This window comes from Python bivittatus, unplaced genomic scaffold, assembly GCF_059951505.1.
Source record: "Python bivittatus isolate LINGU-HERP-01145 unplaced genomic scaffold, Pbiv_v1 ctg000190_np1212, whole genome shotgun sequence".
Lineage (NCBI taxonomy): Eukaryota > Metazoa > Chordata > Lepidosauria > Squamata > Pythonidae > Python > Python bivittatus.
Window position 1 is genome coordinate 5,794,820 of NW_028277042.1, and position 25,926 is coordinate 5,820,745.

The window sequence follows — 25,926 nt, forward strand, 5'->3', positions numbered from 1 at the left end:
AAGTTTATATTTCAGTATTCTTTAAGCGTTTAACATTGACACATGAATAAAAGTTCAGTGAATAAAAAATAACTGAAGATACTTTCAGCTGAATTTCTCCCCACTCCTTCACAATTCCTTTTCCTTGTCTGTGTTTAAAAATTGTAGGGTGGGTATATTACAGACTTATGATTACAGCCACATAATATACTTTAAGCAAATTGAATAAGAAAAATGGCAACATTAATTTTAGGGGCTGCCATATGTAGCTTTTAACGAGTTCTATCAGAAAAAGCTACAATGTATTTTTTTCCCTCACGGGAGCCTAATATGCTGTTGAAGTCACTAATTCTAGATACATTTTACTTGAACCTGAACATTTAACTGAAATGAAAGACGCTTAAATGTGTTTTATCTTCAGCGGAATTGCAACCATTACTTAATTCTGCATTCTGTACTTATTATTTACATTTGGTTTTTTTGAGTGGTTAATTCTCGTTTTAGATGTATGTTAGAGTATTTCAAATAGACACATTCAGATTAACACATGCTTTAAACATTTGGGTTTATTACTTTTTAAGGAGTTAGGAACACATTTTCATAATCAAAAGGCAAATACAATGAGATTGCACATAACAAAGACTTTTTTAGATTCCACAGTTTTACATTCCTGACAAGTTTCTTAGAGGAATGTTATGACATTAATTTAGTACAGACTAGACTGGACATTTTAAAAATTGTAGCACTGTTTCCTTACATTGGTGTGGTGTGGTGGATTTATTCACACGGATTCTGGATAACAATAAGAAGATACTCCTTATCTGCAGGATGAGGAGAAATAAAGAACAATGAGATACAGCAATGTTTTATAACATGTTTGATTTCTAATATTCCTTTTCACAATTTATTATGGTTGATACTGGGAAGACAAAACCATTGCTTTACCAGCTTCCTCAAAAAGGGAAAGTAAAACTTCAACTTTCAAAACAGTAATATAATTGTAACAGTTCAATACCATTTGGATGTATAAACATAAAAAGCCCAAGAGAAAATATGTTTAATGTGTTAAACTATCTTCCCAATGTAAACTGTCGCAATAATGGTTAATTATTGCAACTTTCTGTATTAATCGGGCAAATCCATCTTGGAACAATTACCATTCACATTACATAAGAAGTTGCCTTGTATCAGGTCTTCACGTTGTTCAGTATAGCCATCAGATTCATGGCAGATAAAATAAGACGCTGCTGTTTTGATATGTCAACACTTTAAAGCCCTGACATCAGGCAGCTTATCCTTAAAATGATTCCCCCTTAAATAACATATGATTAAGCAGACATTTTGTGGCAGGTTTGGAGAAATGTAAAGAACATCACAAGCCATCAATGCAACAGGAGGGAAAAGACAAAAGTTATTACCTGGGGCAACCATAATTTCATGTTTCTTTGATCTAATCCTGAGAAAGGTGAGATCATTTTGGGGATCAATGTCTCTGACTGTGCTCTTTGCTTTCATGGTGAGCTGATGAAGAAGGCCAGCATATTGCACTGTGGTGGAGTTATCAAGAGTTGTTCTGATTGGGATCCCTGAGAAAAGAAATGGCTTTAAAATGATTCAGATCCATGTAGCCAACATTTTCAATGCTAGCAGTACCCCAAGGGGGGGAAAATCCAGCTGTATTTGGAGATGCCAGGGATTGAACTGGGAATAATAAGACTAGCCCACCCTCTGGTATGCAGAGAGGATTCCAACAGATAATTTATTAAATCAGAGGTTGGCAACACAAATGTCTTGGGCCTGAAACATTTGCCAGCCTCTGAACACTGGACACTCGCTATATACCCAGTAGTGTACATAGACACTGGGGTCATACAAAAGAGGCAGAGATGGCTTTTCAGTAGACAAGATTCCGTAAGGTAGGTTGGCAATCGTTGCATCCCAAGAAAAATTCAGGAACTAGTATTTGAAGTCACTTATTTAAATTCCACATCATATTAATGAAAATGAGGGTGCAATCCTATTTCTACATCCTTAAAGATTAAGCAACACTGGCATCCATCAGTTACTTTTATACATTTGCTCTGTTAAGCAGGTCATGAGTATGAGTTTATCTTTTTGATATGTTGCAAGAACAGATGAAGCTATGTGCTGTGGTAGGAAAGACGAACCTTTCTCACAGGCTCTGCCTTATGCCATTTCAGTAAGGTAGTCCTAAAAAGGATGGAAGTTTTGGATCCTTTACTGGGATATTAATCAGACTGAAAGCCCAGCTTTGCAAAATGAATGGGAGTTCTGACAATTCTGTTGGAAAGAGGGAATTTTATCTAGGGCATTAAAACGGCAAAGCCTTTTTTATAATCATCTTGAATCTGATGCAAGAGGCCTCACATTATTGGCACCAAATTACCGTCAGCCAATTATGTTTAAAGGAAAGAAGCTCATGAACTTCTGTGGCCTTGAAGAAAACAGTCCTCAGGTTTGCTCTTGTTTAATATCAGAAGCAAGGCCCTCCTTAGATTTAAGGCAATGTGAATGGCAGTATCAGTCTGGGCAAGGCATCAGCTTAAACATACATGTCTGCCAGATGCAACAGACCACATCCAGTTAACTTAAGATATATTCAGCCCAAGACCCCACTTGTTAATTGATTGCCTTGGGGATTTGTTTTACCTTTCAAAATATTTTTTTAAGGGACTAGCATTAAATGTTTGCAGAAAGAGTGAGTGAATACAGTAACCGCAATCCAAGAAATCCTGGCTGAAGAGTAAAGTCACTGGTTACTGGAGCCTTCATATTACGGGGTCTATGTATTCTCCATTTCCTGTTCTCTGACTCTTCAAAGTTTTGAGCCAGCCTATGCTAAGGATGGACTCTCTAGCTAAATATTTCAGGGTTTCAGAACTTTGGAAGACATAAAAGATATTTACATCATTTGGAGGCAGGCAAATTTGTAGTGATGGGCTACATTAAACAAAACCTGGCCTTGTGATGATCTTATTGGAGAGGCATAGGCTTCTTGTACATTTTTAAAAGAAAAATATAACACAAATGTTAAGCCAATTTGATTTCTGCCCACAAGAAAGCTTATGGGAAAGTCTAGTCATATTTTCATCTAACAATTTTTGAATTGGGATTGAACAGAACTGGCAAATCAAACAGAAAAAAATTGTAAAATGTTTTGCAATTGTTAAAAGCAACACAATGAAATTCAAGATGTGTTTCTACTGCAAATTCAAGGCATTCCTCCATCTCCTAGCTATAAGATGTTCTATATAAATGTTCTAGCAATATATCATGCATTTTTTTTTAGCTTAAAATAATAGACGCTTTTGATCTGCCTTACTGGTTACCGCTTAACCTATGGAGAAATCTAAATTCATTAGGTAGGATCTTAAGTTAATTAGTTCAATAACTGCTATCGGTGATGCAAAGAAAATCATTGTGGGGTAAAGTCAATTGTTTACCTGTTGTGCTGATTAATTTTAATAGAGGATGTACTGCCTAGTTTTCAGAAAGCAACCTCTGGTAGATTTTGCAAGACTAAACTTCAGTTTAAAAACAGTTGCCCACTCTTGATCTATGTTGCTTAGATGCAGGCTATTTACTAAAAGCATTAACCCATGGTTAACTGAATCCACCTGAGCCACAACCAGCACATGACATTTTAGTCTAATGTGTTGTGCAACTCCACAAAAAGTTTCCTTTTTTCTTTTTAGGGAAAATGACAGAGTGTGTGTATATGTATATGTAGATAAATAAGACATGGGAGATATTTACCTTCTGCATTTACAACAATAGTTCCAATAACTCCTTTATGGGACTGAATCCTTTTCAATGTTTCCTCTACCTCTGCCTATAAAAGAAACAAAATTACTGAAGTATGAAACCTGAAAACTAGCCTTACAGGCAACAGCTAATGTATTTTGAACATACTATCTCTTGCCTAACTTTGAGCTCTATTTCTAGAATATAGACAGCCTCTGAGCACTAGCAAAAGAGCACTTGCAGAGAGCAGGCAAGCAAATCTACAGCCTTATCTAATGGTTTTGATTTTGGTTCTGTTATGGAGAAGCATCTGTGCTAGTTGTGCAATCACAGTACTTTGAAGAAGAGGTGCTCTACATGAATGAGCCAACTTAGAAACAACAGGGAGAGCTGTGTCATGTTTAAGGCTACACACTGAGCACTCATAGTGGGATGGAGTTTGTCGGTGACTTCTCTCCATGCCTTAAAAACAGAAATGAATTGCCTACTGCATTTTCCTCTTTCCCTTCCACAGATATGTGGTTTTCCTGCTGGCAACCCCCTCTCCCTTTTGGCAGCCTTTCCCCCAAAGCGAAGCGGTAGTCACAGTTAAGAAGCCAGTGAGCCAGTTCCTTAAAATCCAATTTATGTGCAAACTGTTGCTTTGTTTTATGAGCAAGAACCAGCTTTCTTCATATACAGACTGTTTCATTTACACCTAGCTGTAAAAATCTATATTGCACACCAACACAAGTTATAAGAGACTGCAAACAAATAATTCAACTTATCATTTCAAGCTATTCAACATACTGAGGCAGACCCTTCGGTGGCCCTGAATTAATTTATAATTTTATATATAAATGAATGCCAAATGATACTATTAAATCCAGGGCTACTAACTATAAAAAAACTAAATGTTACATGGCTAAAGCTGAAGGGTTTCCCCTCCCCTTCTTTTTAAAAACGTTTATTTTCATTTTATTCTCCTAGTAACCTCCAAAATCAAAGAGAACAAAAATATTAAAATCAGAAAATCATTAAAAAAATGAGTGCAGATTCAAAAAACGTAATCCAGTGCAATGAAATTGACCACAGAGAGTGTTATGTGATAGAAAAGACTTCTGGAACTCATTTAAAGATGGGCAGAGAAGAAACTTGGCAGTTGCCTCCAGAGAGAGAATTCCTTAATGGCAGTGCAAACTTCCTGGTTTCCCATTTGGCCCATTATATTATGGTACTATATAAAAAACCAGCAAAATACTTTGTTAAAGCCCTCAACCGCTTTGGATCCATACAGTCCTACAGACAAGTCCAGGATCTGCATCTTAAAGTCTGCACATTCTATCATAATGTCACTTAGCAGCTTATCTGTTTACCTATATCTCAACAGATTTTATCTGCATTCCTTCATTCTGGAGTATGCAAAGCATCATAACTGGGCAAGTAACTACTCAATCTAATTTTTTTTTTTAATTTAAAGTTAATTCAGCTGAAATCAATGGGACTTACAAGGACAGAGAATCTCTAGCTTTAGTTGTTAGATAATATCTCTCCTGCTCTTGGGTTGCATGATAGTTGCATTCCATAGTTCCTCTTGTATTTAATTAAGATAAAGGTATAGGTGGCTTGGAATCAATAGTGTTGCCACTGTTATCTCCCACAATATTTTCTTGGTTTTCCAATCTTGCCTACCACTTTGAGATTTCCTGGGAGTCTGCCATCCAAGTTCTAACTAGGTCTGACCCTGATGAGCTTTTTTGGGGGGGTCATATTACACCCAAATAGTCTGGGAACTGTTAAAAACTAGGACCTTTTGTGTAACTATCAAGAGACCAGGTGACACACCTGGGGGGGGTAAAGGGGGGGCTGGGCAGATTTGGTTTGGGCACCAACTGTACCTGTTTCAGGACCGCAAGGCCTTGCTCATGGTTGCTCATGCCTCTGTCACCTCCCATTTGGATTACTATAACATAATCTACATGGGGCTGCCCTTGAAGAGCATTCAGAAGCTGCAGCTGGTCCAGAATGCAGTGGTACAGGCAGTTTTTGGAGCCTCTCGCTATACCCATGTAACACTGCTACTCTGCAAGCTGCACTGGCTCCCAGGAGGCTTCTGGGTGTGATTCAAGGTGCTGGTTGTCACTTAGAAAGGCCTGCATTACCAAAGGCAGGCTGCTTGCGGGACCGCCTTTCTCCCGTTTCTGCTCAACCCACCAGATCTAGCAGAGAGGGCAAGCTCAGATCCTCTCTATTAAACAATGTCAATGTAATTTTGTTGGACCAGGAGCTTGCCTTCTTTGTGGCAGTGCCTGTTGGCCCTTTGAGGAAGTCTAGACAAGAAGCACCAACCATGAGTAGTATCACTATCTTTATTGTAAGGTTACAGCAACAGAATCTTGCAAGTCTGAAAGTATCTCTCCCCTCTCTTACTTTTTTGTTGTTCAGTCGTTAAGTCGTGTCCGACTCTTCGTGACCCCATGGACCATATCGCGCCATTTACTCTCCTGAAAACTAGGGAGGGTCCTTTCTGAGACACTTTCTCTACCTCCACCCCTCCTTTAGACCCAAATTTCTTTTATCAGACCATTATCTAGGCTGCCTCTTCCTCTTGTCTCCCAAGGTCACTCCCACAATCCATTACAGCCCCTGCCTTACAGAAAAGAACCCCCTAGATGGGGTTGGATGGCCCCAATCCTATTGGCCTTTTGTAAGGCTCTAAAGACCTGGCTGTTTACTTAGGTGTTTGGCCAGCCCTTTGTTCATGTATGTGTTTATGACTGGAAGGTGGCACTTGCCCAGGGCGCCCTGGGCTATCATTTTAATTGTTCAGCTTTAATCTTTAATTTTTTGCAGGCTGCTCAGAGTCACTGTTGTGAGATGGGTGGCCACGTAAAGTACTTAAATAAATGTAAATAAGTTAGGAACTCCAAAGTTTGCAAGGAGATAAATACTTTACCACAAAGCATTTATGAAGGAACCCTCTCGGCCACTTCAATGATCTTGCAAGCCACTATGGCCCCATTGGTCAGAAGCACCTGCAGGCTCAGCCCAATGGCAGCAAGGTTGCAAAACAAGCCCCGCCTCTTTGGTCCACACCAAGGGGCGGTGCTTGTGTCACCATGGTGTGAGGCTGCTTTGGTCATCTGAGGGATGCCCTATGAGGGGGAGGGGTTTGAAAAGTCAAGATGGCGCCCACAATTGCGCAATCTATGCCCCGCCCCTTTAATGGTTTTAAATGGTTTAATGGCCATCTCGAGGTTTTTAGTGCCTCCTCCCTCCGTGGATACATCTGACTTATAATGGGGAGCTTGGTTTAGGTTAATCTTGGTTAATTTGGGGGGGGACTGCGACGTGTCAATCCAGCCAGTTGGGATCGTGGAGGGGGTGACTGCCGTCTGTGCCTTCAGCCGAGCTCCAGCTGGGCAAAATCATCTCCGGGCAGGCTGCCGTGAGGCCTGAACGCCCCCAAGGCAGACCCACCCCAGCCGTTACCCTCGAGTAAACTCACCTAGCCCAAAGGGGAGCCCCCGAGATCATCGCGGTCTGCCCCACCCTGAATCCCCAGCCAGTCCAAGCGGGGCAGGATAGCTCTCCCGGCCTGCCATTGCTCTGCTCCGACTTTCCCATCCATCCCAAGCCGACGCCGGCTCCTCTCGGGCTCCACTTCCCCAGGACAGCCCGCAGCTTCCAGCCGGAGTCCCTCAGAGCCGCCCCCCGCCACGTCCCTCCGTTTTACCATGGCTCCGCCGACGAGGCTCCAATCGCGCGGCGTCCACCCGGTAGGCCCCGGTTGCTATGGAGCTCCGCCCGGAAGCGCGAGGGCGGGAGAGCGGCGGAGGGCGGGAGAGCGGCGGAGGCCGGAAGTGTGTTTGCGAGAGGGGGCGGGGCTTAGGGACTGCGCCTTTTTTTGCTCGGTCACGTGGTCCGCTGGCTGGCAGGCGGGCTGACAGGCAGTCAGTCAGTCTTTGGGGTCTGGTGGGGAAAGGGAGAGAAGAGCAGGTGGGAGAGATTTTTATCCCGAGCCAGGGTAGGCAGTTGGTTTAAATGCTGAATGAGGGCTGGGGAGTCCCCACCTGTAGCCCCTGCTCCCTCAGGGTGGTTATTTGGGGACTAAAATGAGAGGATACCCCCCCTGTGATCAAATTAGAGCAGCGTTTTTCAAACTTGGCCACTTTAAGATGGGTGGGCTTATTTTTGGAAGAGATGGTATCTATAAATGGTCAGATAATGCTCAAGTTGTATAACTGATGCTCAGTATAACATTGGTAAGAGATACCAAGCAGAGCATGGTGAGTTGTCTTCATGATATCGAAAAGAAGTGTACATTTCTGAGCTTAAGGCCAACATCTCCACTATGTTGCTATTTGTAATGCTTCAAAAAAGAAAAGAAAAAGAAAGGGAAATCTTTAGCACCCCTAAAAATAAGATAACCATATTCTAAGTGTTGGCATTTACCTTGCAGTGCAAAATATAGCATGTATTGGAAGCCATTCTTGCTTAAATTTAGTTAAACTTCTAATATGTATATATGCTGTTTGTTTCACTGTTGCTGCATGTGAGTTTGTCCATGGCTTTAGTACCAAAATTGCCTTGGGTCAGCTCTGGCATTAGCCATCTCGGCTTTCCCTACCTACACGGTGAGAGAATTCTGTATTTTGACTTTTCCGCTCAGCTATTGGCAGGTGTCCCAAGCGGTCAGTTGCTGGATCTATATCTGTCAGTTTCTAGGACATTGCGGACGTTGACATCTCCGGTCAATGTCTCATTCCTTTAGATGTCCTCAGCTTAATCTTGTCCTTCTACACCCAAACTCTTCCAGATCCCACTGCTGGAAACATCAAGACGAGGAGACCTAAGCTTTGAAAGGAAAGCCAAATGCCTACATTTTCTTATGGAATGTTACTAAATTTTCTTTGGGCTGTATTTTCTAAATTTACAAAGATGAACCTGGGCTTAGGCTATTTACATTAGAAGGCAGGAGCAGATTTCCCTCTTGGTGAACAATCAGATCAAACAAACGGGACAGGAATCTATATCAAAGGTGGTCAGGTCCAAATTGAGGTCCCCCCCCCCCCAAATGGCAAGATTTCTCTGAGCTTCTAGCTTCTTTTGCGAGAATACTATCTTGTTAGTAATAATAATAGCAATAATATTTATTTACTTGCTATGTCATGTATGTTGCTCAATTCCAAATGGCCCAAGAATGTAACATCAAACAACAAAAACATTGAAACAAAATTGTAATTCTCAAAATAAGAACGTCTCCTGAAGGTGCCATCCAATCTTCATTGTCTCTAAATGCTGAGACAATGTCTTCAAGGTACTTCAGAAGCCCAACCAAGAAGGGGTGGTCTGGATATCGGGGCAAACTGTTATAACTTGCCTGTCTTCCTGCGCCTGAAGGAATTTTATATGAGAATCTCACACTACAGGATGCTTCATTGACTGACTGCATTCCTCATTTGCTTTTTATTTGAAACCAGTTTGGTCTAGCGGTGAAGGCCCCAGGCTAGAAACCAGGAGACTGTGACTTCTAGCCCCGCCTTAGGCATGAAAGCCAGATGGGTGACTTTGGGCCAGTCGCACTCAGCCCAGCCTACCTCACAGGGTTGTTGTTGGGAAAATAGGAGAAGGAAGGCGTATTAGGAGTATTAATTCACTGCCTTGAGTTATTTCGAAAAATAAGAAAGGTGGGATAAAAGAAATCTAAAAAAACCCCCCACCAAACCCTACAGATTGGGTTATTCTGACTTTTATCCCCAGCTTCAAACATTTTGTGTGGGAGGGAGGGTCTTCTCTCATTTTATCCTACAACAGCAACTGTAAGAGGTAGGTTAGTCTGAGTGGCCAAAAGGCACCCAGTTAGCTCCTATGATTGAAAGTGGGTGGAACTTAAATCTTCCCATCCTAGTTCAGCACCTTCCTTACTAGAGATGTGTGTTCATGCCAGGTCTGAATTCTGACAAAATGTGATTTGGGTCATTTTGGCCTAATGTATAGTGTGAATTCAGCTGCTATCTGTACAATGTTGGTTGATGGGCCATCCACTGTGTTTAAGACAAACTATAGACCTAAATGATGCATGAACTGGACTATCAGGGCTCAGTATTATGTGTGAATCAGACCACTGCAACTGATTCAAGGTGGTGTGTGTTTGTTTTTTTTAAATCTACCCTGTGCAATATGCCCAATGTGTAACTGGATGTTGCACCCATTTTTCCTATGCTTTTCTTCCAGTAAAAGAGCTGGAGAACTTTGAAAAGAAGTCAGAACTCGAAAACTCAGAAAGGGTGCCTGTAATATCCTGGACGAGAGCTGCATCTGTTTGGGACACTTTGTCATTTTAACCTACGCCACAGATGGAAATCTGAGGCCCTGGAGCTGCATGTAATCCCAGAATCGAGGGGTAAAATCTCCAAGCTTTCCAATGTGTATGTAATTGTAATTTTTAATGTGCAGATCTTGTACAGGGTAGGAGTTTGAGCTCAATGACCTCTCTGAGGTCATTTCCAGTTCTCGATTGTATGAAATAAATGACTGGAAAATAACTTACATTTAAAAACCTTCATTGTATTTAATGAAGATATTGAATTGATTAAAACATCTATCTGTATGGGAGTAATGACCACATTATCTTAGAACAAGAAGCAGAAAATTCAGCAGGACCTTTCCTGATTCTTGATGGTAAATATATAAAAATATACTTAAGAACTTCCAATCTGCTCCCTCTTTCTGATATGGAAAAACAATTGCTTCTGGCAGTTGTGCTCATTCTACCTATTACGTGGCCGGTATAAAGGTCAACATTCAGATGCAATGTTTTCTGCCCTGCCATAATTCCTTATCTGAAGCAGTTGCTCACACCACGGTGTGATTTTGTTTTCTTTCCTCCCCGACTTATTAAGCCCAGCGAAAGAGATGACTCTGAATTGCTGAATTACACTCATCCTCTAGATGGTGCTACCATTATGTTATAAGGAGAGAAGCATATTCCTGCTCGAAAGAGTGACTTGATTCCATGCTTCACTTGGTGGAAGAAAACCCACATGCCTCCAAATGTACCTTTCAGTCAGGATGGCAGTTGACCAGTATGAATCGTGCTTCTAGAGTTCATTAGTAATAAACCTTTTAAAGAATAATTTCACTCGCACGAGAATGGATCCACTTTGAAAATAAGTGTTTGATCGGTCCAATTCTTTGCGTGTTCCTGGATGTCTTCCTCAAGCACAGTTCTGCAGGTCATGCAGTCCAGCTAAGACGATTCAAGCCGTAGCTGGTGTTTTTGATTAAATACAGGCAGCGAGTACCTCCAGAGTGCCAGCAATTGCTTCTGCTTTTGAATGCTAATGGAATTTTATCATTTTCTTCTTCTACAGAGAGCAGATGTAAGTCTCTAGAAATCACTCCTTTATATCAAGAGCAAATTGATAATAACTTCAGCTTGCTTGGAAATGGCACAGCCTTCCTTTTATTCCATCACAGCAATAAGCTTACGGAGCAGTTTGAAGGAAATAAATATTTCATATTCTGCTAACTTTTCAGTCCCAGTTAAGGAAACTTTGAACGAGACAGTTTCTCATCTAGGAATCCCCCCCCCCAAAAAAAATTACGATGGCTTTGGTTTTAGAGGAAAACTATTTGCCTCAATTATACGTGGGGACTTGTAGCTTAGTAGAAGAATACACATTTTAAAGGCAGAAGATCCTGGGTTTGTCCCCTGGCATCTCCCCCAAATGGGTCCATATAATGGAAAAAGTAGGATATGACTTTCATTTGTCTAGAGAGGTGTTGTCCAAACTTGGCCACTTTAAGATGAGTGGACTTCAACTCCCAGAATTCCCCAGCCAGCATGGCTGGCTGGGGAATTCTGGGAGTTGAAGTCACTCATCTTAAAGTGGCCAAGTTTGGACAACACTGCTCTAGAGATTGGCCACTAAGCATGCCTTAAAAACTGAGCTAGGAAGCTTCTCCACACCTTTCCTGCAGCAGACAAGCCTCCATGTTTGGGGATACTAAGTTGCCTGAAAATAAGATACCAAGCTGCCTTCAGTCACCTCCCCTTGGGCATAACTTTATAAATATTTCTGTGCTATCTAGGTAGTTTTGTCAGTAGCCTCTTAGTGCTCTGAAGATGCTATAACTAGAGGGGAAATGGCCAAAGAGATGTAGAAGGACACGATCTCTTAAAAATGCAAAGAAATCCACATCCATTGTTCAATAAGCAAGGATTGATTGAAGGGAAGATAAAAAAGAAGACGGGTACTGGGTGCACTCTGATAAAAGTAAATAAAATTTACTTTTAAATTTTAAAATAATTTTAAAATAAAATTCCTGAATCAGAAAGTTGGTTAAGCTGGTCTAATCCAGTTGGCTTCTTCAGGGCTCCTGATTCAGTGGCATCTGATGTACAGCTAGGATAGGCCAGAAACTTTAGGAATAGAAGGAGGGACCAGGAACAAAATCAAAGAGCATTTGTGCTGTTCAAGTGGAGACATTAGGCATTTTTTCTGGTTTTGTTTTGTTTTTTGACTAAGAGGCGATAGGATAATTAGCAGGGCACGTTTTCTTGGCACTTCTTGATATAGGTGAGAGTTTTGCCAAGAGAGGCTGCAGAGATATAGAGAACAGTTCAGCTTTCAGCGAAGATTTTAAGTACGTTATGCATGCTAGAACCAAAGTTTATGACAAAGATTTTCTGCTTAAGCCGTGGTTTATTGAATAAATCACATTCATCCGTAATCTGTGGTTTGCTCATCAGCCTAAGCTCAAACTGAGCCCCCCATATTATGGTTTATTAAAGTGGGCAAAATAAACATTACTGAGTCAAATGAAGTAATTGTCTAATTCTGGACTCTGATGGTCTGGTTGCAAAAGGGACATTGCGTCTTCATGTAATTCAGATAAACCCTAGGCTTCTTTGGAACAGGAGTCCAGGTAGTCTGCATAGGAAGGACAATGAGGTAGAAGAATGTTGAGGAAATAGGTTGACTTATTTCAGATTGCAGGTGAGGTTTTATTACTTCTTCAAAAGTCTGCAACCATAATAAAGCTGGTCTGGATTGCACTGGACTCACAAGTTGGATTTTTTCTCCTCCTCCCTCCCTCCCTCCCTCCACCCTTCACCCCATTCCTCCCTCCTCATGGTACTGTAATAATGACTATTGTCAGCCCCTTTTCAACGGAGACTGGAATTAGAAGCCCCTCAGACAGTGATTCAAGGACTTGATCTTCTGCTAAGTGTGGCTATTGCAAGAAATAGGAACTGCGCAGAAGTCCAGCAACTGTTAAGTGTAAAATGCAAGTCCTGTTTAGAATAGCAGCAAGGTTCAATTCAACGTTCAATTTAGAATAGAAGCAACATTCAGTTCAACAGCTGGAAGGCCTCACATTTTGTTGGTTGAGTGTTTGCCTTCTTGTTGTGACAGATTAGTCTGGTCTCAGGCTGTTTGCTTCCTACCTTGACAGATCTAGTAGTTTTGAAGTTCCCTACTCTAAAATAGGCATAAAGATAACAGATGTCATTACTAATTGAGCAATGTGATCCATATCTAGTCAAAAATAAGTCCCATTGAGTTAAGTGGAGTTTATTGCCAAAAACTGAGCCATACAATTGCAGTTGAAACCCATTGAACTGGGGTCTTCATTTCATAAAGCCACTTGTCACTGTAAAATAGTTCTGTGTTGAAATCTATCTTGCAGGTTCTCAGGTTTTGTTCCTCTGCAAAAAAAAAAGAAAAAAAGATTGCACTGACTGGAGCTGTGCTTTAACAACCCAGCACAGCCTCACCAGTTGAATTTCTCCTTCATGTGGCATTGTAACTTAGTGAACCTCTAAATGCTTTGGTTACCTTCTCTGCCTCTCTGACAGCTTGCTAACCAAATGCATTATTCAGTTCAATCTCTCAGCAGCCCAGAGGCTGCAAAGGACAGACGGTGCTAAATCTACACAGAAATCTCTGGACACAATGTCAGAATAACATTCCTTTGATGGATCTGCCACTCCAAGAGTGCTGTGCAGGAAAAGCAAGTTAATAAATAACTTACTAGTTTTGACATCTGGGAACTGGGAGCCCTACTGCTCTGCTGCCTTTTGGTGGGAGGAACAGGGGAGGGAAGAAAATGTCCCTGCTAGTTCCAGAGCTGGTGAAATGCTTTCATTAGGTTTGGGTATAAATAAAAGTCAACAAAATGGTCATTGGCTGTGAGGAGCCTAAGTAACGGAAATGTAAATAAGGGTGTCTGTCTTTCCAAACACTCTTCTGAGCATGATTCATGAGTTTTCTTGTGGAATTTCAAATGGATTCCCAGGTGAAATTGTCAATAGCTTGATGATCCATAATGCACAGACAGCAGTTGCCCTCTCTGAGCCCTGAAAGTTAAAGGTGATGGAACTCCTAGAAGATTTCGTGTAGGTATCACCCAGCAACAGCTTTTCATACTTCTTTGCTTACATCACCCAATTTAACTCTAACCAGAATTATAGATGGACACTTGCTTCTTTCCTTTTACATGTGTGGACATCACTTTGACGTAACTCTGTGAGGAGCCTGCCCCATAAGTTCCTGCCAATCTTTCTACTTCTCACATTTTCCTCGATCTGGTACCTTTCAGAAGTCTTGGACTAGAAAGCACAAGGGAATTTCTGGGAGTCTTACTCCCAAAATATCAGGGAATCACCAAGTTGGGAAAAGAACTCATCCTGTGTGTGTAGGTTGTCCAGCTTTCATCCTTTCAACCATCTTGTGGGGTAAGTTAGGAAGAGAAAAGTGTAAACCCAGTTTTCTTATCTGTAGTCTGTTGAACAAATCACAGTTGATTGGGTCATGCCATGTGCTAAATCATAAATCATGATGAACGAACCACTGTGGCTGGGTTCAAAGCATGCACTAAACTGCAAACCAGAAAACCACATCAACTGTGTTTGCATATCACACTGAGCCACAAACTAGCCACTCATGTTTTAGTATAGCATGTTGTTGGAATCTGACCCTGTATAGCTAGTTTATGGTTTAATGTCTTGTTCGGAGAGAGAAAATTAGATTAATTGAAGAGGCCATCATTTTGATAATAAAGCATAGTTCAGCTTAGTGTGCTCTGATGTATACTGTGGTCCTACTGCAAAGGAAGGGCTGGAATTGCTGTGGCAAAGCAGCTAACAAGATGGTTTGTTGTGAACTAGTCAATTACAGGTAGTCCTTGCTTAGCAACTGCTCTGTTTAGTGACTGTTTGAAGTTACAGTGGGCCTGAAAAAGTAACTTTACGACCCATCCTCACACTTATGACCATCGCAGCATCCCTAGGTCATGTGATCAAGATTCAGGTGCTTCGCAACTGGCAGGCGTTTATGACCATTGCAGCATCCTGCAGTCATGTGATCACCATTTTCACCCTTCACAGCTGGCTTCCAACAAGCAAAGTCAATGGGGTAGCTGGCAGGAAGTTGCAAGTTGCACTCAGGTGATGTTGCACTTAACGACCATGGGTGATTTGTTTAAGAACTGCGGCAGAAGGGAGGTTGTAAATCTGTTGTGGTCATGTGCTGTCTCACTTAATGACCACATCACTTAGCAATGAAGTTGCTGGTCCCAATTGTGGAAGTTAAGCAAGGACTACTTGTATTTGGATTGTGAAAAGGATTGTTGTGGTGGTGGAAAGACTCAAAGCCTGGATCTGCATAAAGTGCTTGATCATCTCAGTTAAACTCCCAGTGGCTGCATTTGTGCAACATATAAATCTTAGTTTTAACCATGGTTGATTTTTTCTCACTTGATAAACTCTGCAAATCCAGCCTGTTTGGTTGTACAGACTTGGAAAATGGGTTTATTCAGTCACCAAGTTAAGTGTTGTTGTCTGAACTTTGCCCAGGAGATGCACGTAATGTTATAAAGAACCTTGGGAAACTGGGGAGATTCAGAGGATGAAAAACTAGAGAAATCTGGAATGTTTAAAGAACCTTAAATTAAGAACTTAAATAGCATGTGTCTGAAAAGTGATAGTTTTATAGAAAGTTTAGGTTCAGGGATGGAAACAAATTTTGGGAATGAAGGACCATAATTTTTCTTATACTAATCATTATTATTGACAAAATCTCTTTTACAGTTTTGGAAAAGATGATAACTCATTGTTATCTGCCTCTCATTAAGTGAATAGGTAGGAAAATGACACAGTAAGTACACAGAATTGAAAGAAGCATTTTATCTCCCAACCAAGCAGTTCATTCCTCTCGGATAGTAGCCATTGCTTTAAAAGTATGTTGATGTAGACATGTGTTACTACTATACTTATATGACTGCTATGATATATTGAACTATGGATCTAATCTTTGCAATTTTTGATACATACTGCATGATGTACAGTGGTGTGATCTATGAAATCATATACTGATATGATACCATTGTGATATCTGAGTCTGACATGCTATGATATGTCGGTGTAAAAAGAGTGAAAGATATCCTTGGCATAATTAAAAGGTAATTATTTGGTGTGTATGATCCTGAGAGAAGGTGACCCAGGAAAGTTTGAGGGTGAACTTGTGTGTCCACTAAAGGGTCAGCTAATGGCGTAGGTAGCAAGAGATGGTTTTAATATTGAATAATAGCTCACAATGGTGTATGAACCCAATCCATGACTGATCCTGCTTTTTGCAGGAAGTTCCATAGATGAGCAGAGGTTTGTACCCATCTTTTCCCATCCCAATTAGGTTGCTTCTGCTCTAATGTTGGACTTTTATTTATGTAAGTATTTATTTACTGGATTTCTAAGGCTGCCTAATTGTCAAACAGTTCAAAACACTTGGTAATATTCAATCTAAGATGCTGCCCCTAGTGGCTCCACTATTTTCTTTTCTAATGTAGTTGACGGTTCTTCCTCCATTTATAAAATCACACTCATATTCTTCCAATCCAGCATCCCTCAGTATATGTTCAGCATATAGGTGGAGGAAATAAGAGAGTATACAGTCTTATTTAATTTCTTGACTGATCTAGAGCCAATCTGTTTTGTCACATTTTGTCCAGAGTGTGGCTTCCTGGTCTACGTTGTAGGTTTCACACAAGGACAATGAGATTTTCTGGGATCCCCATTTTCTTAAGAAGATTCCTCAACTTGACATGGTCAGCTCAGTCAAACAAATTTTTGTAGTCCATGATACTATTCCAGAGGAGGGAGGTGATGTCAGACGGCATATTTCCATAGTTCTGAAAATGGTGATCTCTACTCAAGGGGACACATAGAGACCCCAACCTGCTAGTTCTTATTGGGTACATGTTGTTGAAAGTCAGTAGTTCTGCAAATATCCAGGTCCTGAATTGTGAATGCCTTTAAAAGTAACACCCAGTACTTTGAATTATACCTGGAAGCCAGGGCAGATTTTGAAATTGAGGTGTTACATTGGTATCTCAATGCACTCCTAACTACTTAGTCTGGTGTCTTCTGGACCAGCTGTAGCTTCCAAATGTTCTTCAAGCGCAGCCCCCTGTAGAGTGTGTTATGAGGTGGCTGAGGATTGTGTATGGTGTATTCATATGTACTGTCCTTCACTACACAACCACCTCTCCAGCAGACTACAGTCTCACCAAGTCTCTCCATTTCATTTATATTCCATGGGAAAAATCTCATGAGGGAACATTTCTCAGGTGCTTTTTTTAGGTCAGAAAGTTGAGGCTACAGAAAGATGTGTAAAAGATGTATGGGGGGGGGGGAGATTAGCACCAGCTCCGTTGCCAGAGCACAATAATAAAGAAAGCTCATAACGAGCTTTATAGGGCTTTATAAGTTTTATGATGAAAGTGTCAGCCTTGCAAGGTTCCCCAGGGTAGGAAGCATGCCCAGATGAACTAATTCTACTTTATTGCAAGGATACATTAACAGAATCTTGCAAATCTGAAAGTTCATTTCTCCGCCATCACCTTTACAGCCCAAGAAACTAGGGAGGGTCCTTTCTGAGATATTTGCCACCCCCCCCATTCCTTCTGTGGGCTCAGTTGTCTCTTATCTAACTGTCCCCTGGTTGTAGCTCTTTTCCCTGTCTGGCAAGATCATCCCCACATACCATCACAGAAAGTCATTGTAAAGCATTCTTAGAAGAATAAGATGAAAAATAAGGTTCTCATCTGCAGAGGAGGAGGAAACCTATTTGGAAATTGGAGGACATTACACACACACACACACACACACAGAGATATATTAAAGAGACTTTAACGTAGGTAAAAAATAAACATGAAAATATATAAAGAAAAATTAAGAAATAGAAAAAAGATAAAAGAAAAAGTGCAGGAAACAGTACAGATAGAAAAAGATATATAAAGAAGTGACTCAGTTGACAACACCCAGCTGACAAATGTAAACAGCTTCAAATACTTGGGAAGTATATCTCAAGCGATGGGTCTTCGGACAAAAACAGTTCACTCCAGGATCAGCAAGACCAGCCAGGAACTGGGGTGGCTGTGTACTACAGTGCTCAATTAATGCAACATCTGTATCTCCACAAAGCTGAACCTGTGGAGCTATGGTTATCCCTTCCCTCCTATATGGATGTGAGTCCTGGACTCCGTACTGAAGGCACGTCAAACAACTGGAGATATTTCACTTGTGCACTCTCCGCTCCATCCTCATCGTTCATTGACAAGACTGTGTCTTCAACCTGGAGGTCTTGGATCGTGCGGAGTCCCCAAGCATTGAGTCTCTGATTATCAGAACCCAGATGTGGTGGGTGGGACGTCATCAGAATAGATGACAATCATATGCTCTCCAGTTGCTCTATAGTGTACTGGAGTCTGGGAGGAGGCCTCAAGGTTGACCATGCGAGTGCTACAAAGACACTGTGAAAGAAACTCTACACCAGTGTGACATCCAGCCAGGGGAACTAGAAGCTGCAGCTGCTGACAGAACCGCTGGCAAGCCCTGGGCTATGAAGCTTCCACAGGCTTTGAAGGCAGACACCACCAAAAACTGATAGAAAACCGCGAACAGTGTCACAGAATAACACCCACAGTTACTACAGCAATGGACTTCCAGTGCCTTCATTGTGCTAGACCCTATGCTTCCAGACTGGGACTGCAGAGCCACCTCTGTGTCCACAGATGAACTGCACAACAGCATGTCTTCTTCAAACCTGAAGGACTACCATATGTTATCTATCCCTCTTCCCTCTTTAAGATTACATTACATGGTTCCCTTCTTCCATATTCAATCCCTTTTAATCAAAGGATCAAAATCCATAAATCACCGATTCCTTTTTTCCCCTTTTCAGCAAAAAGTCCGTAAGAGATTTCCAATCTTTTATGAAAGTATTTATTATTTTATTCCTGACCAAAAAGGTCAATTGTGCCATTTCTGTGAATTATGCCATCTTCACAATCCACTCCTCCATTGTGGGTATTTCAGTGTTTTTCCATCTGTGTGCATATAGTAGTCTTGCTAAACATATCTATTCCTGAGAAAGTCCCCTGTCTTTCAGAGAAATATATATATATTTTTAGAGTCACTATTTTTATGTCACCATATATCTATAAGCTCAAAGTTGTCCATCAATTCAAAACTATTTTTGGTAATTTGCCTTATATTGTTTTAATTAAAAAAGGTTTTATCTTTTTGTGGACAAACCACGCCATTCCAGTCTCTGAACAGGCACCACTCTCCACCGAAAATTGGAGGACATATTTTAGTACAGTTTTAGTATCTTGTCCAGGAGCCTTCTAAAACCTAGAATTGTCATGGTCATACTGCAAGCTATGTTTGCGACTCCTAACAGGCACAGTATAACGAAGTTTCAAATCCAGCAACCTTCTCCAAGTTCTCGTATCCTTTAGAAGTCCTTAACTGAGGTAGTCCATAAAACCTGATCTTGTATAAAACATGGTGATTGAAGTAAAGCACATTCTTCCTTGTTTTTTTCCCCAAGGTAACAGGAAAGTGCTAGCTTTATTTTTATTTTGTTCCAAATGCTTTTGATTCTGTTCATCTTTGTTTTATTATCTGTTTCCAGCCAGCTGCACTGTTATCTTTATTATGCCAAGATGAATTATTTTGATTATTGCCAACAGGCTCTCTTCTTATAATTTTAAGCCCTTCATTTAGGAATCATCTGTTCTCTCACCTCATCTACATGAACGCAAAAGCAAAACACTTCTTTCTTTTTCTTTTTACAGTCATCTTCCTACCAGCAGCTGTTGTGAGAGGAAAAATAGCAACATAAAAATTGAAGACAAGTTGACATTAAAACTGTTATCCCATTTGGTTAACTAACAACAGAGAGTGCTTCTATTTGTGACTATCGTTTTGTATGTGTATATATCCATGCGCACGTGCAAAAATAGCTTTGCTACAAGTTTTACTTGGCAATATTCTGTTCTTTCTGGTGCAAGCAGCAAATGGATCAAGCGAAGAAGCTAAGATACGAGCTTTGGACTGTCAGTGCCATGTGAACCATCCTAGCCAACTTGGAAACCCTCTTATATCTATTTATTCAGGCTTGTCTGCCCAGCACCCTAGGGAGCCTTTTCTGTGGCTCACTTCTGCAGTATTAGATGAGAGGTAGAACAGAACAGAACAGAACAGAACAGAACAGAACACAATAGAACAGAACAGAACACAATACAATGCAATTTATTATGGTCATAGAACAGCATAAACAGAATTAGAAGTACAATGCCCTTGTGGTCAGAATGAACCTGACCCATGCCCTTTTTTTTGTTACCTTTTCTAAGATAATATACATGAAGGTATGCTTTTACCTTCTGACAAAAGCTAAATCTGTTATGAAGGGGAAGCGATTTGTTTCCTACTGTCAGATTGGAGTCCTACCATCACGATCAATCAGTGAATCAAAATGTATTGACGGTCCTAGGCCAAACACCCGCCATCACTAATAGAGTTGCTAAATTTTTATCTGCAGAGATTTCCGTAAGAAGACATGCGGCATAAGCTGTCCTAATCTTGAAGGGGAGACTTTTTTTCTTGCCGAAGTCACCATTTCTTGGGTTTTAAATGACTGTGGAGTCCTTGGTGCTCTCTGAGCTTCGTTGTTTGCTTGCAGATGTTGCATTACCTGACTAAGTCACGTCACCAGGGCCTGATAATGTATTGATCATGAGCATGCCTGATGATGCACAGATGATGTGACCTAGTCGGGTACCGAAACGTCTTCAAGCAAACAGCACCAAGGATTCCACAGTTCAACCCTGAGCTACAGATATTCTCTTCTATTTTATATGACTGTTTAATGGTTTGCTTTTATGTTGTTGTTGTTGTTGTTGTGTTTTATATTGCTGGTCATTGACCATAATTATATTTAATAAACAACCAGTTTCCATTATAGGCAGTCCATTGGTTCTTCCTCTGGATTCTTGGAGCAGGGCTTGTTCAAGGTGTTTTATTGTTGGAAGCAAAGAATAACATGATGACTGATGACTTGGAGTACAAATAATGAAGGCAGGAGAGAGAGTTGGCTGGGGCCCAACAGGCCCAGTTGCCCCACATCTTCCCCTACATCTTCACGATTTTCTTTTGGAAAAAAAAAAAAGAGCCCGATAGGAGCCAGAGTGGAGTTGCAGCAGAGAGGGAAAGAAGGGGCAAAGAGGGAAGAGACAACTCCTCCCTCTGCTGCTGCTCCTGAGTCAGCCATCACCTCAGTTACTTTGCTGTGACAGAGGAAGAGAGGGAGATCTTTGTGGGGTTAGGCCTGCTGCTGCAGCAGTGATGAGAAAGATGTAGTTGTGGGTCCCTTTTTCTCCTGCCTGCCTTTATCTGTTATAGAATGTTATAGAATTGCCAGCTGACTCACCCAAAGTATCCCTTCCAACCAGGTTTCCTGCAGAGTCATCTTTAACAGGATTTATTGAGATGAAAGGAACAGAGTTACAAGAATTTCAGCAACTGAATGATTTCTGGTTTAGAACCAATTTATGGTAGGACAGAGGACTTTTTTAGTCCCTTTCTAACCATTTTCTTGTAAATTGGCAAAGAGATATCTCTCTTCATTAACGACAAAGGTGCTTGCTAGCGGCTGTTTATGAAAATGTCTCCTGAATCTTTCTCAGTCTGTGAACTGACCATTACAGTGCCTGAGCTCTTTCACCATTGGCAACCCAGTCTGAGAGGTTTGCCTTAAGGTCTGCAGAGGTCTCTTTATGCCACTGTAGGGTGCCCCCTTCTCCACTTTATATACAGAAGCTGTCTAGAAGGATAATTGAGTTGCATTCTAGTATTGGTGATGAAATACCATCTTTCATCACATCTCAGGGCAGCAGGCCAGTTTCAAGGATCAGGACAATCCATGTGATGCAGACAATTTGTTTTCTCTAAGAGACAGTTGCCTCAAGAAGTTTAATGACAGGCCAGTTTTGATTATGAGTTGGACTCTGTTCTTCTCTCTAATGTAAGAGAGAACATTTGTGTTCCTTTTGTGACTCTCTTGATTTGGTTCTAGATGCTATTTTGGTTTGGTTTGTCAGTCTTCCTGGACTTCTTTTTCCTTCTCTGCCTATTTCACTTTCTAGGCTGCTCAGCTGCTGATTGCGCTTGTCCACTCACATGCCTTACTGCTCACTTGTTGAACTGATACAGCTCCTTTTGGCCCACTCCAGTCCTGGGCCTGCCAGATGAAGCTAAATTAGTCTTCCTATTGATCTTCCAACGTCTCTGGTTCTAGTCCCCAATAGGACCGAGACTTTCACATCAGCTGTGATGCCAGTATCCAAATGCTGACAGCTGCTTCTTAGAGGACGTCTTGGACTGATATTCTTCAAGGTTTATTTGGTTCCCTTCTTAGTGTCCTGAGTCCTAGATAATCTCTGGGATTCTGGAAATGGGCTTTGCCCTGACTTGTCCTTGCTTCTTAGATGGGAATTCTGGCCCCAGTAGTAGCAGTTCTTTCTGAAAAAATTACATCTGATTATTGTATTCCTAGCCCAAACTGATTTCCTGAAGCTGTTACTCTGTGTTGTGTTTGGCAGCTGCCTTGACTTCTAGGAGCTCAAAATGATGAATGGGATTTCTCCCCTTCCCGCTTTTTAAAAATTCTTACAACAACTCTGGGAGACATTTTAGGCTGAGAATGAAAGAGAGAGGGGCCACCTCAAACACTCAGTGAGTTTAATGGTTCAAAGAACTCTTTTCATGGAGAACAGAACCTGAAACTCCACAATCCTAGCCCTATCTGGGGATTTGGGCTGCTGTTTCCAGGACTGTCAGCACACTTGATAGTAATTCTTCCCAGAGTTTAACTATCAAGTATGCTGTCATAAGATACAGAGACTTACAAAAGACATTCATAGAACATAACATTATCAGAGCTGCTACTTAATGTGGCCATATCATTGTGGTTAATTAAAGGGCATCAAAAGGTATTGATCATTATAGTTATAGCTGTTTTAGCTAGCTTTTATGGTTATATCTCGCTTTTAAGATCAGAGGTAGCTTAGCTGTTGTTGCTGGCTTTACCATTTTGGGGCTGGATACTGAAAAGGATGTACACCTGGGAAGATGCCAGGATGGTTACAATTGCTAAAAGTTTATTAATAAAGTCCCAATACTTTCAGTGTTGGATTGTACCCCAATTGGCCACGGTGAGCCCAGGTAGCAGTGAGGAAGGAATTCCATGGAATCAGCTCACAAAGGGGTTGCTTTTGTTGGGCATGTTTTATAGCCTTTCAACCCTCTCTATCTCCCCACCCTCACCCCCAGAGTTGCTTAGTTTAGGCATCAGCAAGAAATTACATATTAGTGAAGATTAACTTCATAGTTAAGTGTCTAGCAAGCATGGAGTGCCTAGTTAAGAAAAAAGGGGGAAATTGCCTTTAAGTGCTGATGGCTTCCTAGAGGTGTCTGGTTGGCCTCACTGGGGGGAAAAAAGATGTTGAAGTGATGAACTCTTTGGTTAATCCAATTAAGCTCCTTGTTAGTGCTTTGGATCTGAGCTGTTGATTTAGGAATATAAATCCATTTTGCTGATATGTCTGGTAAAAGTGTTCCAAGATCTGCCTGGAAATGTTGGAGATGGAACTTGAGGTCTTTTGCATGCAAAGCAGATGTTCTTCCATTTTCTTTTCCTCCGTTCAAGGGCTTGGATCCTAGTGGCTACACTCCAAAAGATTTGCAAGCCCTGATGCAAACAATATTATTTTATTTTATATAAATTAATTTAGTAGAGTTAGTATGATGGCTCCCCATCTGTCATTTTCCTTTCTGTTGCAGTCAACATTACAATTAGTGGTCATTTTTGGAGAAGCTCTGGGACCTCAGAAGTTGCATCTTTGTTCTACTACAGAGCGAGAGCAGAAGACAGCCAATGTCTCAAAATTCTCCTTGAAAGCTTTGCATCTAGTTGGTCCTGTGGGAAAAAGGATACAGCTTTAAGAGGAGTTTTCTTCTGCTCCAGCAGGCATCTCTTTAGGGTGACATGTAACACAATCCATTTGCCAAGAACAAAATGTTTTAACGCTGTCATCATAATAAACGATTTGAACCAGAGTTAGCGGAGTGTTACTGTGTTTTTGTCCCCCTGCTTTGGTGGTAAACTTAAACTAAATTACATGGATAGTTTTAATTAAATTTGAATTGGCTGGGGTTTTATACCATTTTAAAGGCCGCTTGAGACCCTAGAGTTGCATTTAAAATGGAGTGTTGTAATTAGTGAGTTCTACATTTATTATAGTAGTAACTGCACTTTAATGAATTTATTTAGTACTAAACAAAGCTGCTCTAAACAGTTCTGATTACAGAAGGCTGTTAACTTCAGCGGTGTATTTATTCCTTCTCTTAATTCTGTATATCTTTGAATTTTTGGTTACTTAAACTGGGACTGGATAATTAGAAAAGAAGCAAGGAGGGAGCTCTTATTAATTCATTTTATATTCAAAGCAGTAGAATTTTTCTTTGTGTGTGCTCACCCTTGCTATGGCTGTGGTGATGATGATGATGATGATGATGATGATGAAGAAGAAGAAGAAGAAGAAGAAGAAGAAGAAGAAGAAGAAGAAGAAGAAGAAGAAGAAGAAGAAGACACTGCATCCGACTGAAAGGGATAAAAGTGTTTCAGAGCATGTAGGAGTATACATGTAGTGCCTGTTGACAACTCCTTAAAGAAGCCATATATTTTTACATGATGGCACATTGCCCTCCACAGCTGCAACACATTTGGTCAAAGGAGTTGACAATAGGTACTATGTCCATGTGCTCTCCTTAGCACCCTTTTTCCTTTGAATAAAACACAGACCTAGAAAGAAATCACCAGATGTGTGCTTAAAATGGACTCTGGTATGTAATGTGATTGGACTCTGAAGAAATGGGATGGAAAGAATATTAACGCTGTTGAACTTTGCTGTTGGAGAAGACTCCTGAGACTACAAAGGATTGCCATGAAGACAAACAAATGAATCATAGAACAAATCAATCCAGAGTTCTCACTTGAGGCCCAGATGACCAGGTTCAAATTATAATCTTTTGGAGAAAATATGCATAGGCCCATCTCCCTTGAGAGGTCCATAATGCTGGGAAAGATGAAAGGAAAGAGAAGAAGAGGAGGATGGCCAGCAAGGTGGGTGGATTCTATTACAGAGGCAATGGGTGTACTGTTGAAAGACCTGAAGGACCAGGTTTGGAACAGCTCATTCTGGAGAAGGAGTGTCTATGTGGCCATTAAGGACTGATTTGATGTCATATAATCAATCAATGTAATGTCATCTTCACTATATCTAAGAATGGACTTTTAATATTTGCTGGTAAATTTCTTCCCTTTCCCTTTTGAACATTTGGACTGGCACCCTTCTTTTATTACTATTTATTAAGTATATCTCATATTACTCTTCAGCTGGACCCCGAAGGTGACTAGAAACCACAATGCAAATGCAGGAATACCAGATTTAAAAACACACAGAGACATAGACATGAAAATGGAATTTGTTAAAATTTCAAAACCTGGCTAAAGAGATTTGTCTGAAATGTTCCTCTCAAGGAAGAAAGAGTTGGGGACAAACATTATTTACAAGGGATTGCATTCCATAGTCTTGGAGTAATGCCGGAAAAATTCCTTCTTCTGGATGCTTGCTAAACAGAGTCAGGGGCTTCAAAAGGTCTTCTGAAGATGTTAATGCCTGGACATTGTGTTTTCACCAAAAATTAAGTCGATTGTAGGATTATAAGCATAATTCTATTTTCAGTATACCACCTCTAAACTAAAATGACGTTGTAAACTCTTAAGAGAG

The 25,926-nt window shown here is 40.8% G+C and overlaps 1 protein-coding gene and 1 long non-coding RNA gene across 2 annotated transcripts; one reads left to right on the forward strand and one right to left on the reverse strand.

Annotated features, from left to right (window-relative positions):
• Positions 1-525: 525 nt before the first annotated feature.
• DYNLRB2 (dynein light chain roadblock-type 2) lies at positions 526-7,603 on the reverse strand. Its single transcript, XM_088135990.1, has 4 exons — positions 7,460-7,603; positions 3,757-3,832; positions 1,398-1,565; positions 526-800 (listed from the first exon to the last, which is right to left on the reverse strand). Exons 1-4 carry the CDS (start codon positions 7,460-7,462, stop codon positions 757-759), a joined length of 291 nt encoding a protein of 96 aa, XP_087992116.1. The 5' UTR covers positions 7,463-7,603; the 3' UTR covers positions 526-756.
• Positions 7,604-7,661: 58 nt separating this feature from the next.
• On the forward strand, positions 7,662-24,157 carry LOC148216477 (uncharacterized). The gene is made up of 3 exons (XR_015795322.1): positions 7,662-8,012; positions 9,961-10,129; positions 23,918-24,157. It is a non-coding gene; the product is annotated as an uncharacterized LOC148216477 (long non-coding RNA).
• The last annotated feature ends 1,769 nt before the right edge of the window (positions 24,158-25,926 follow it).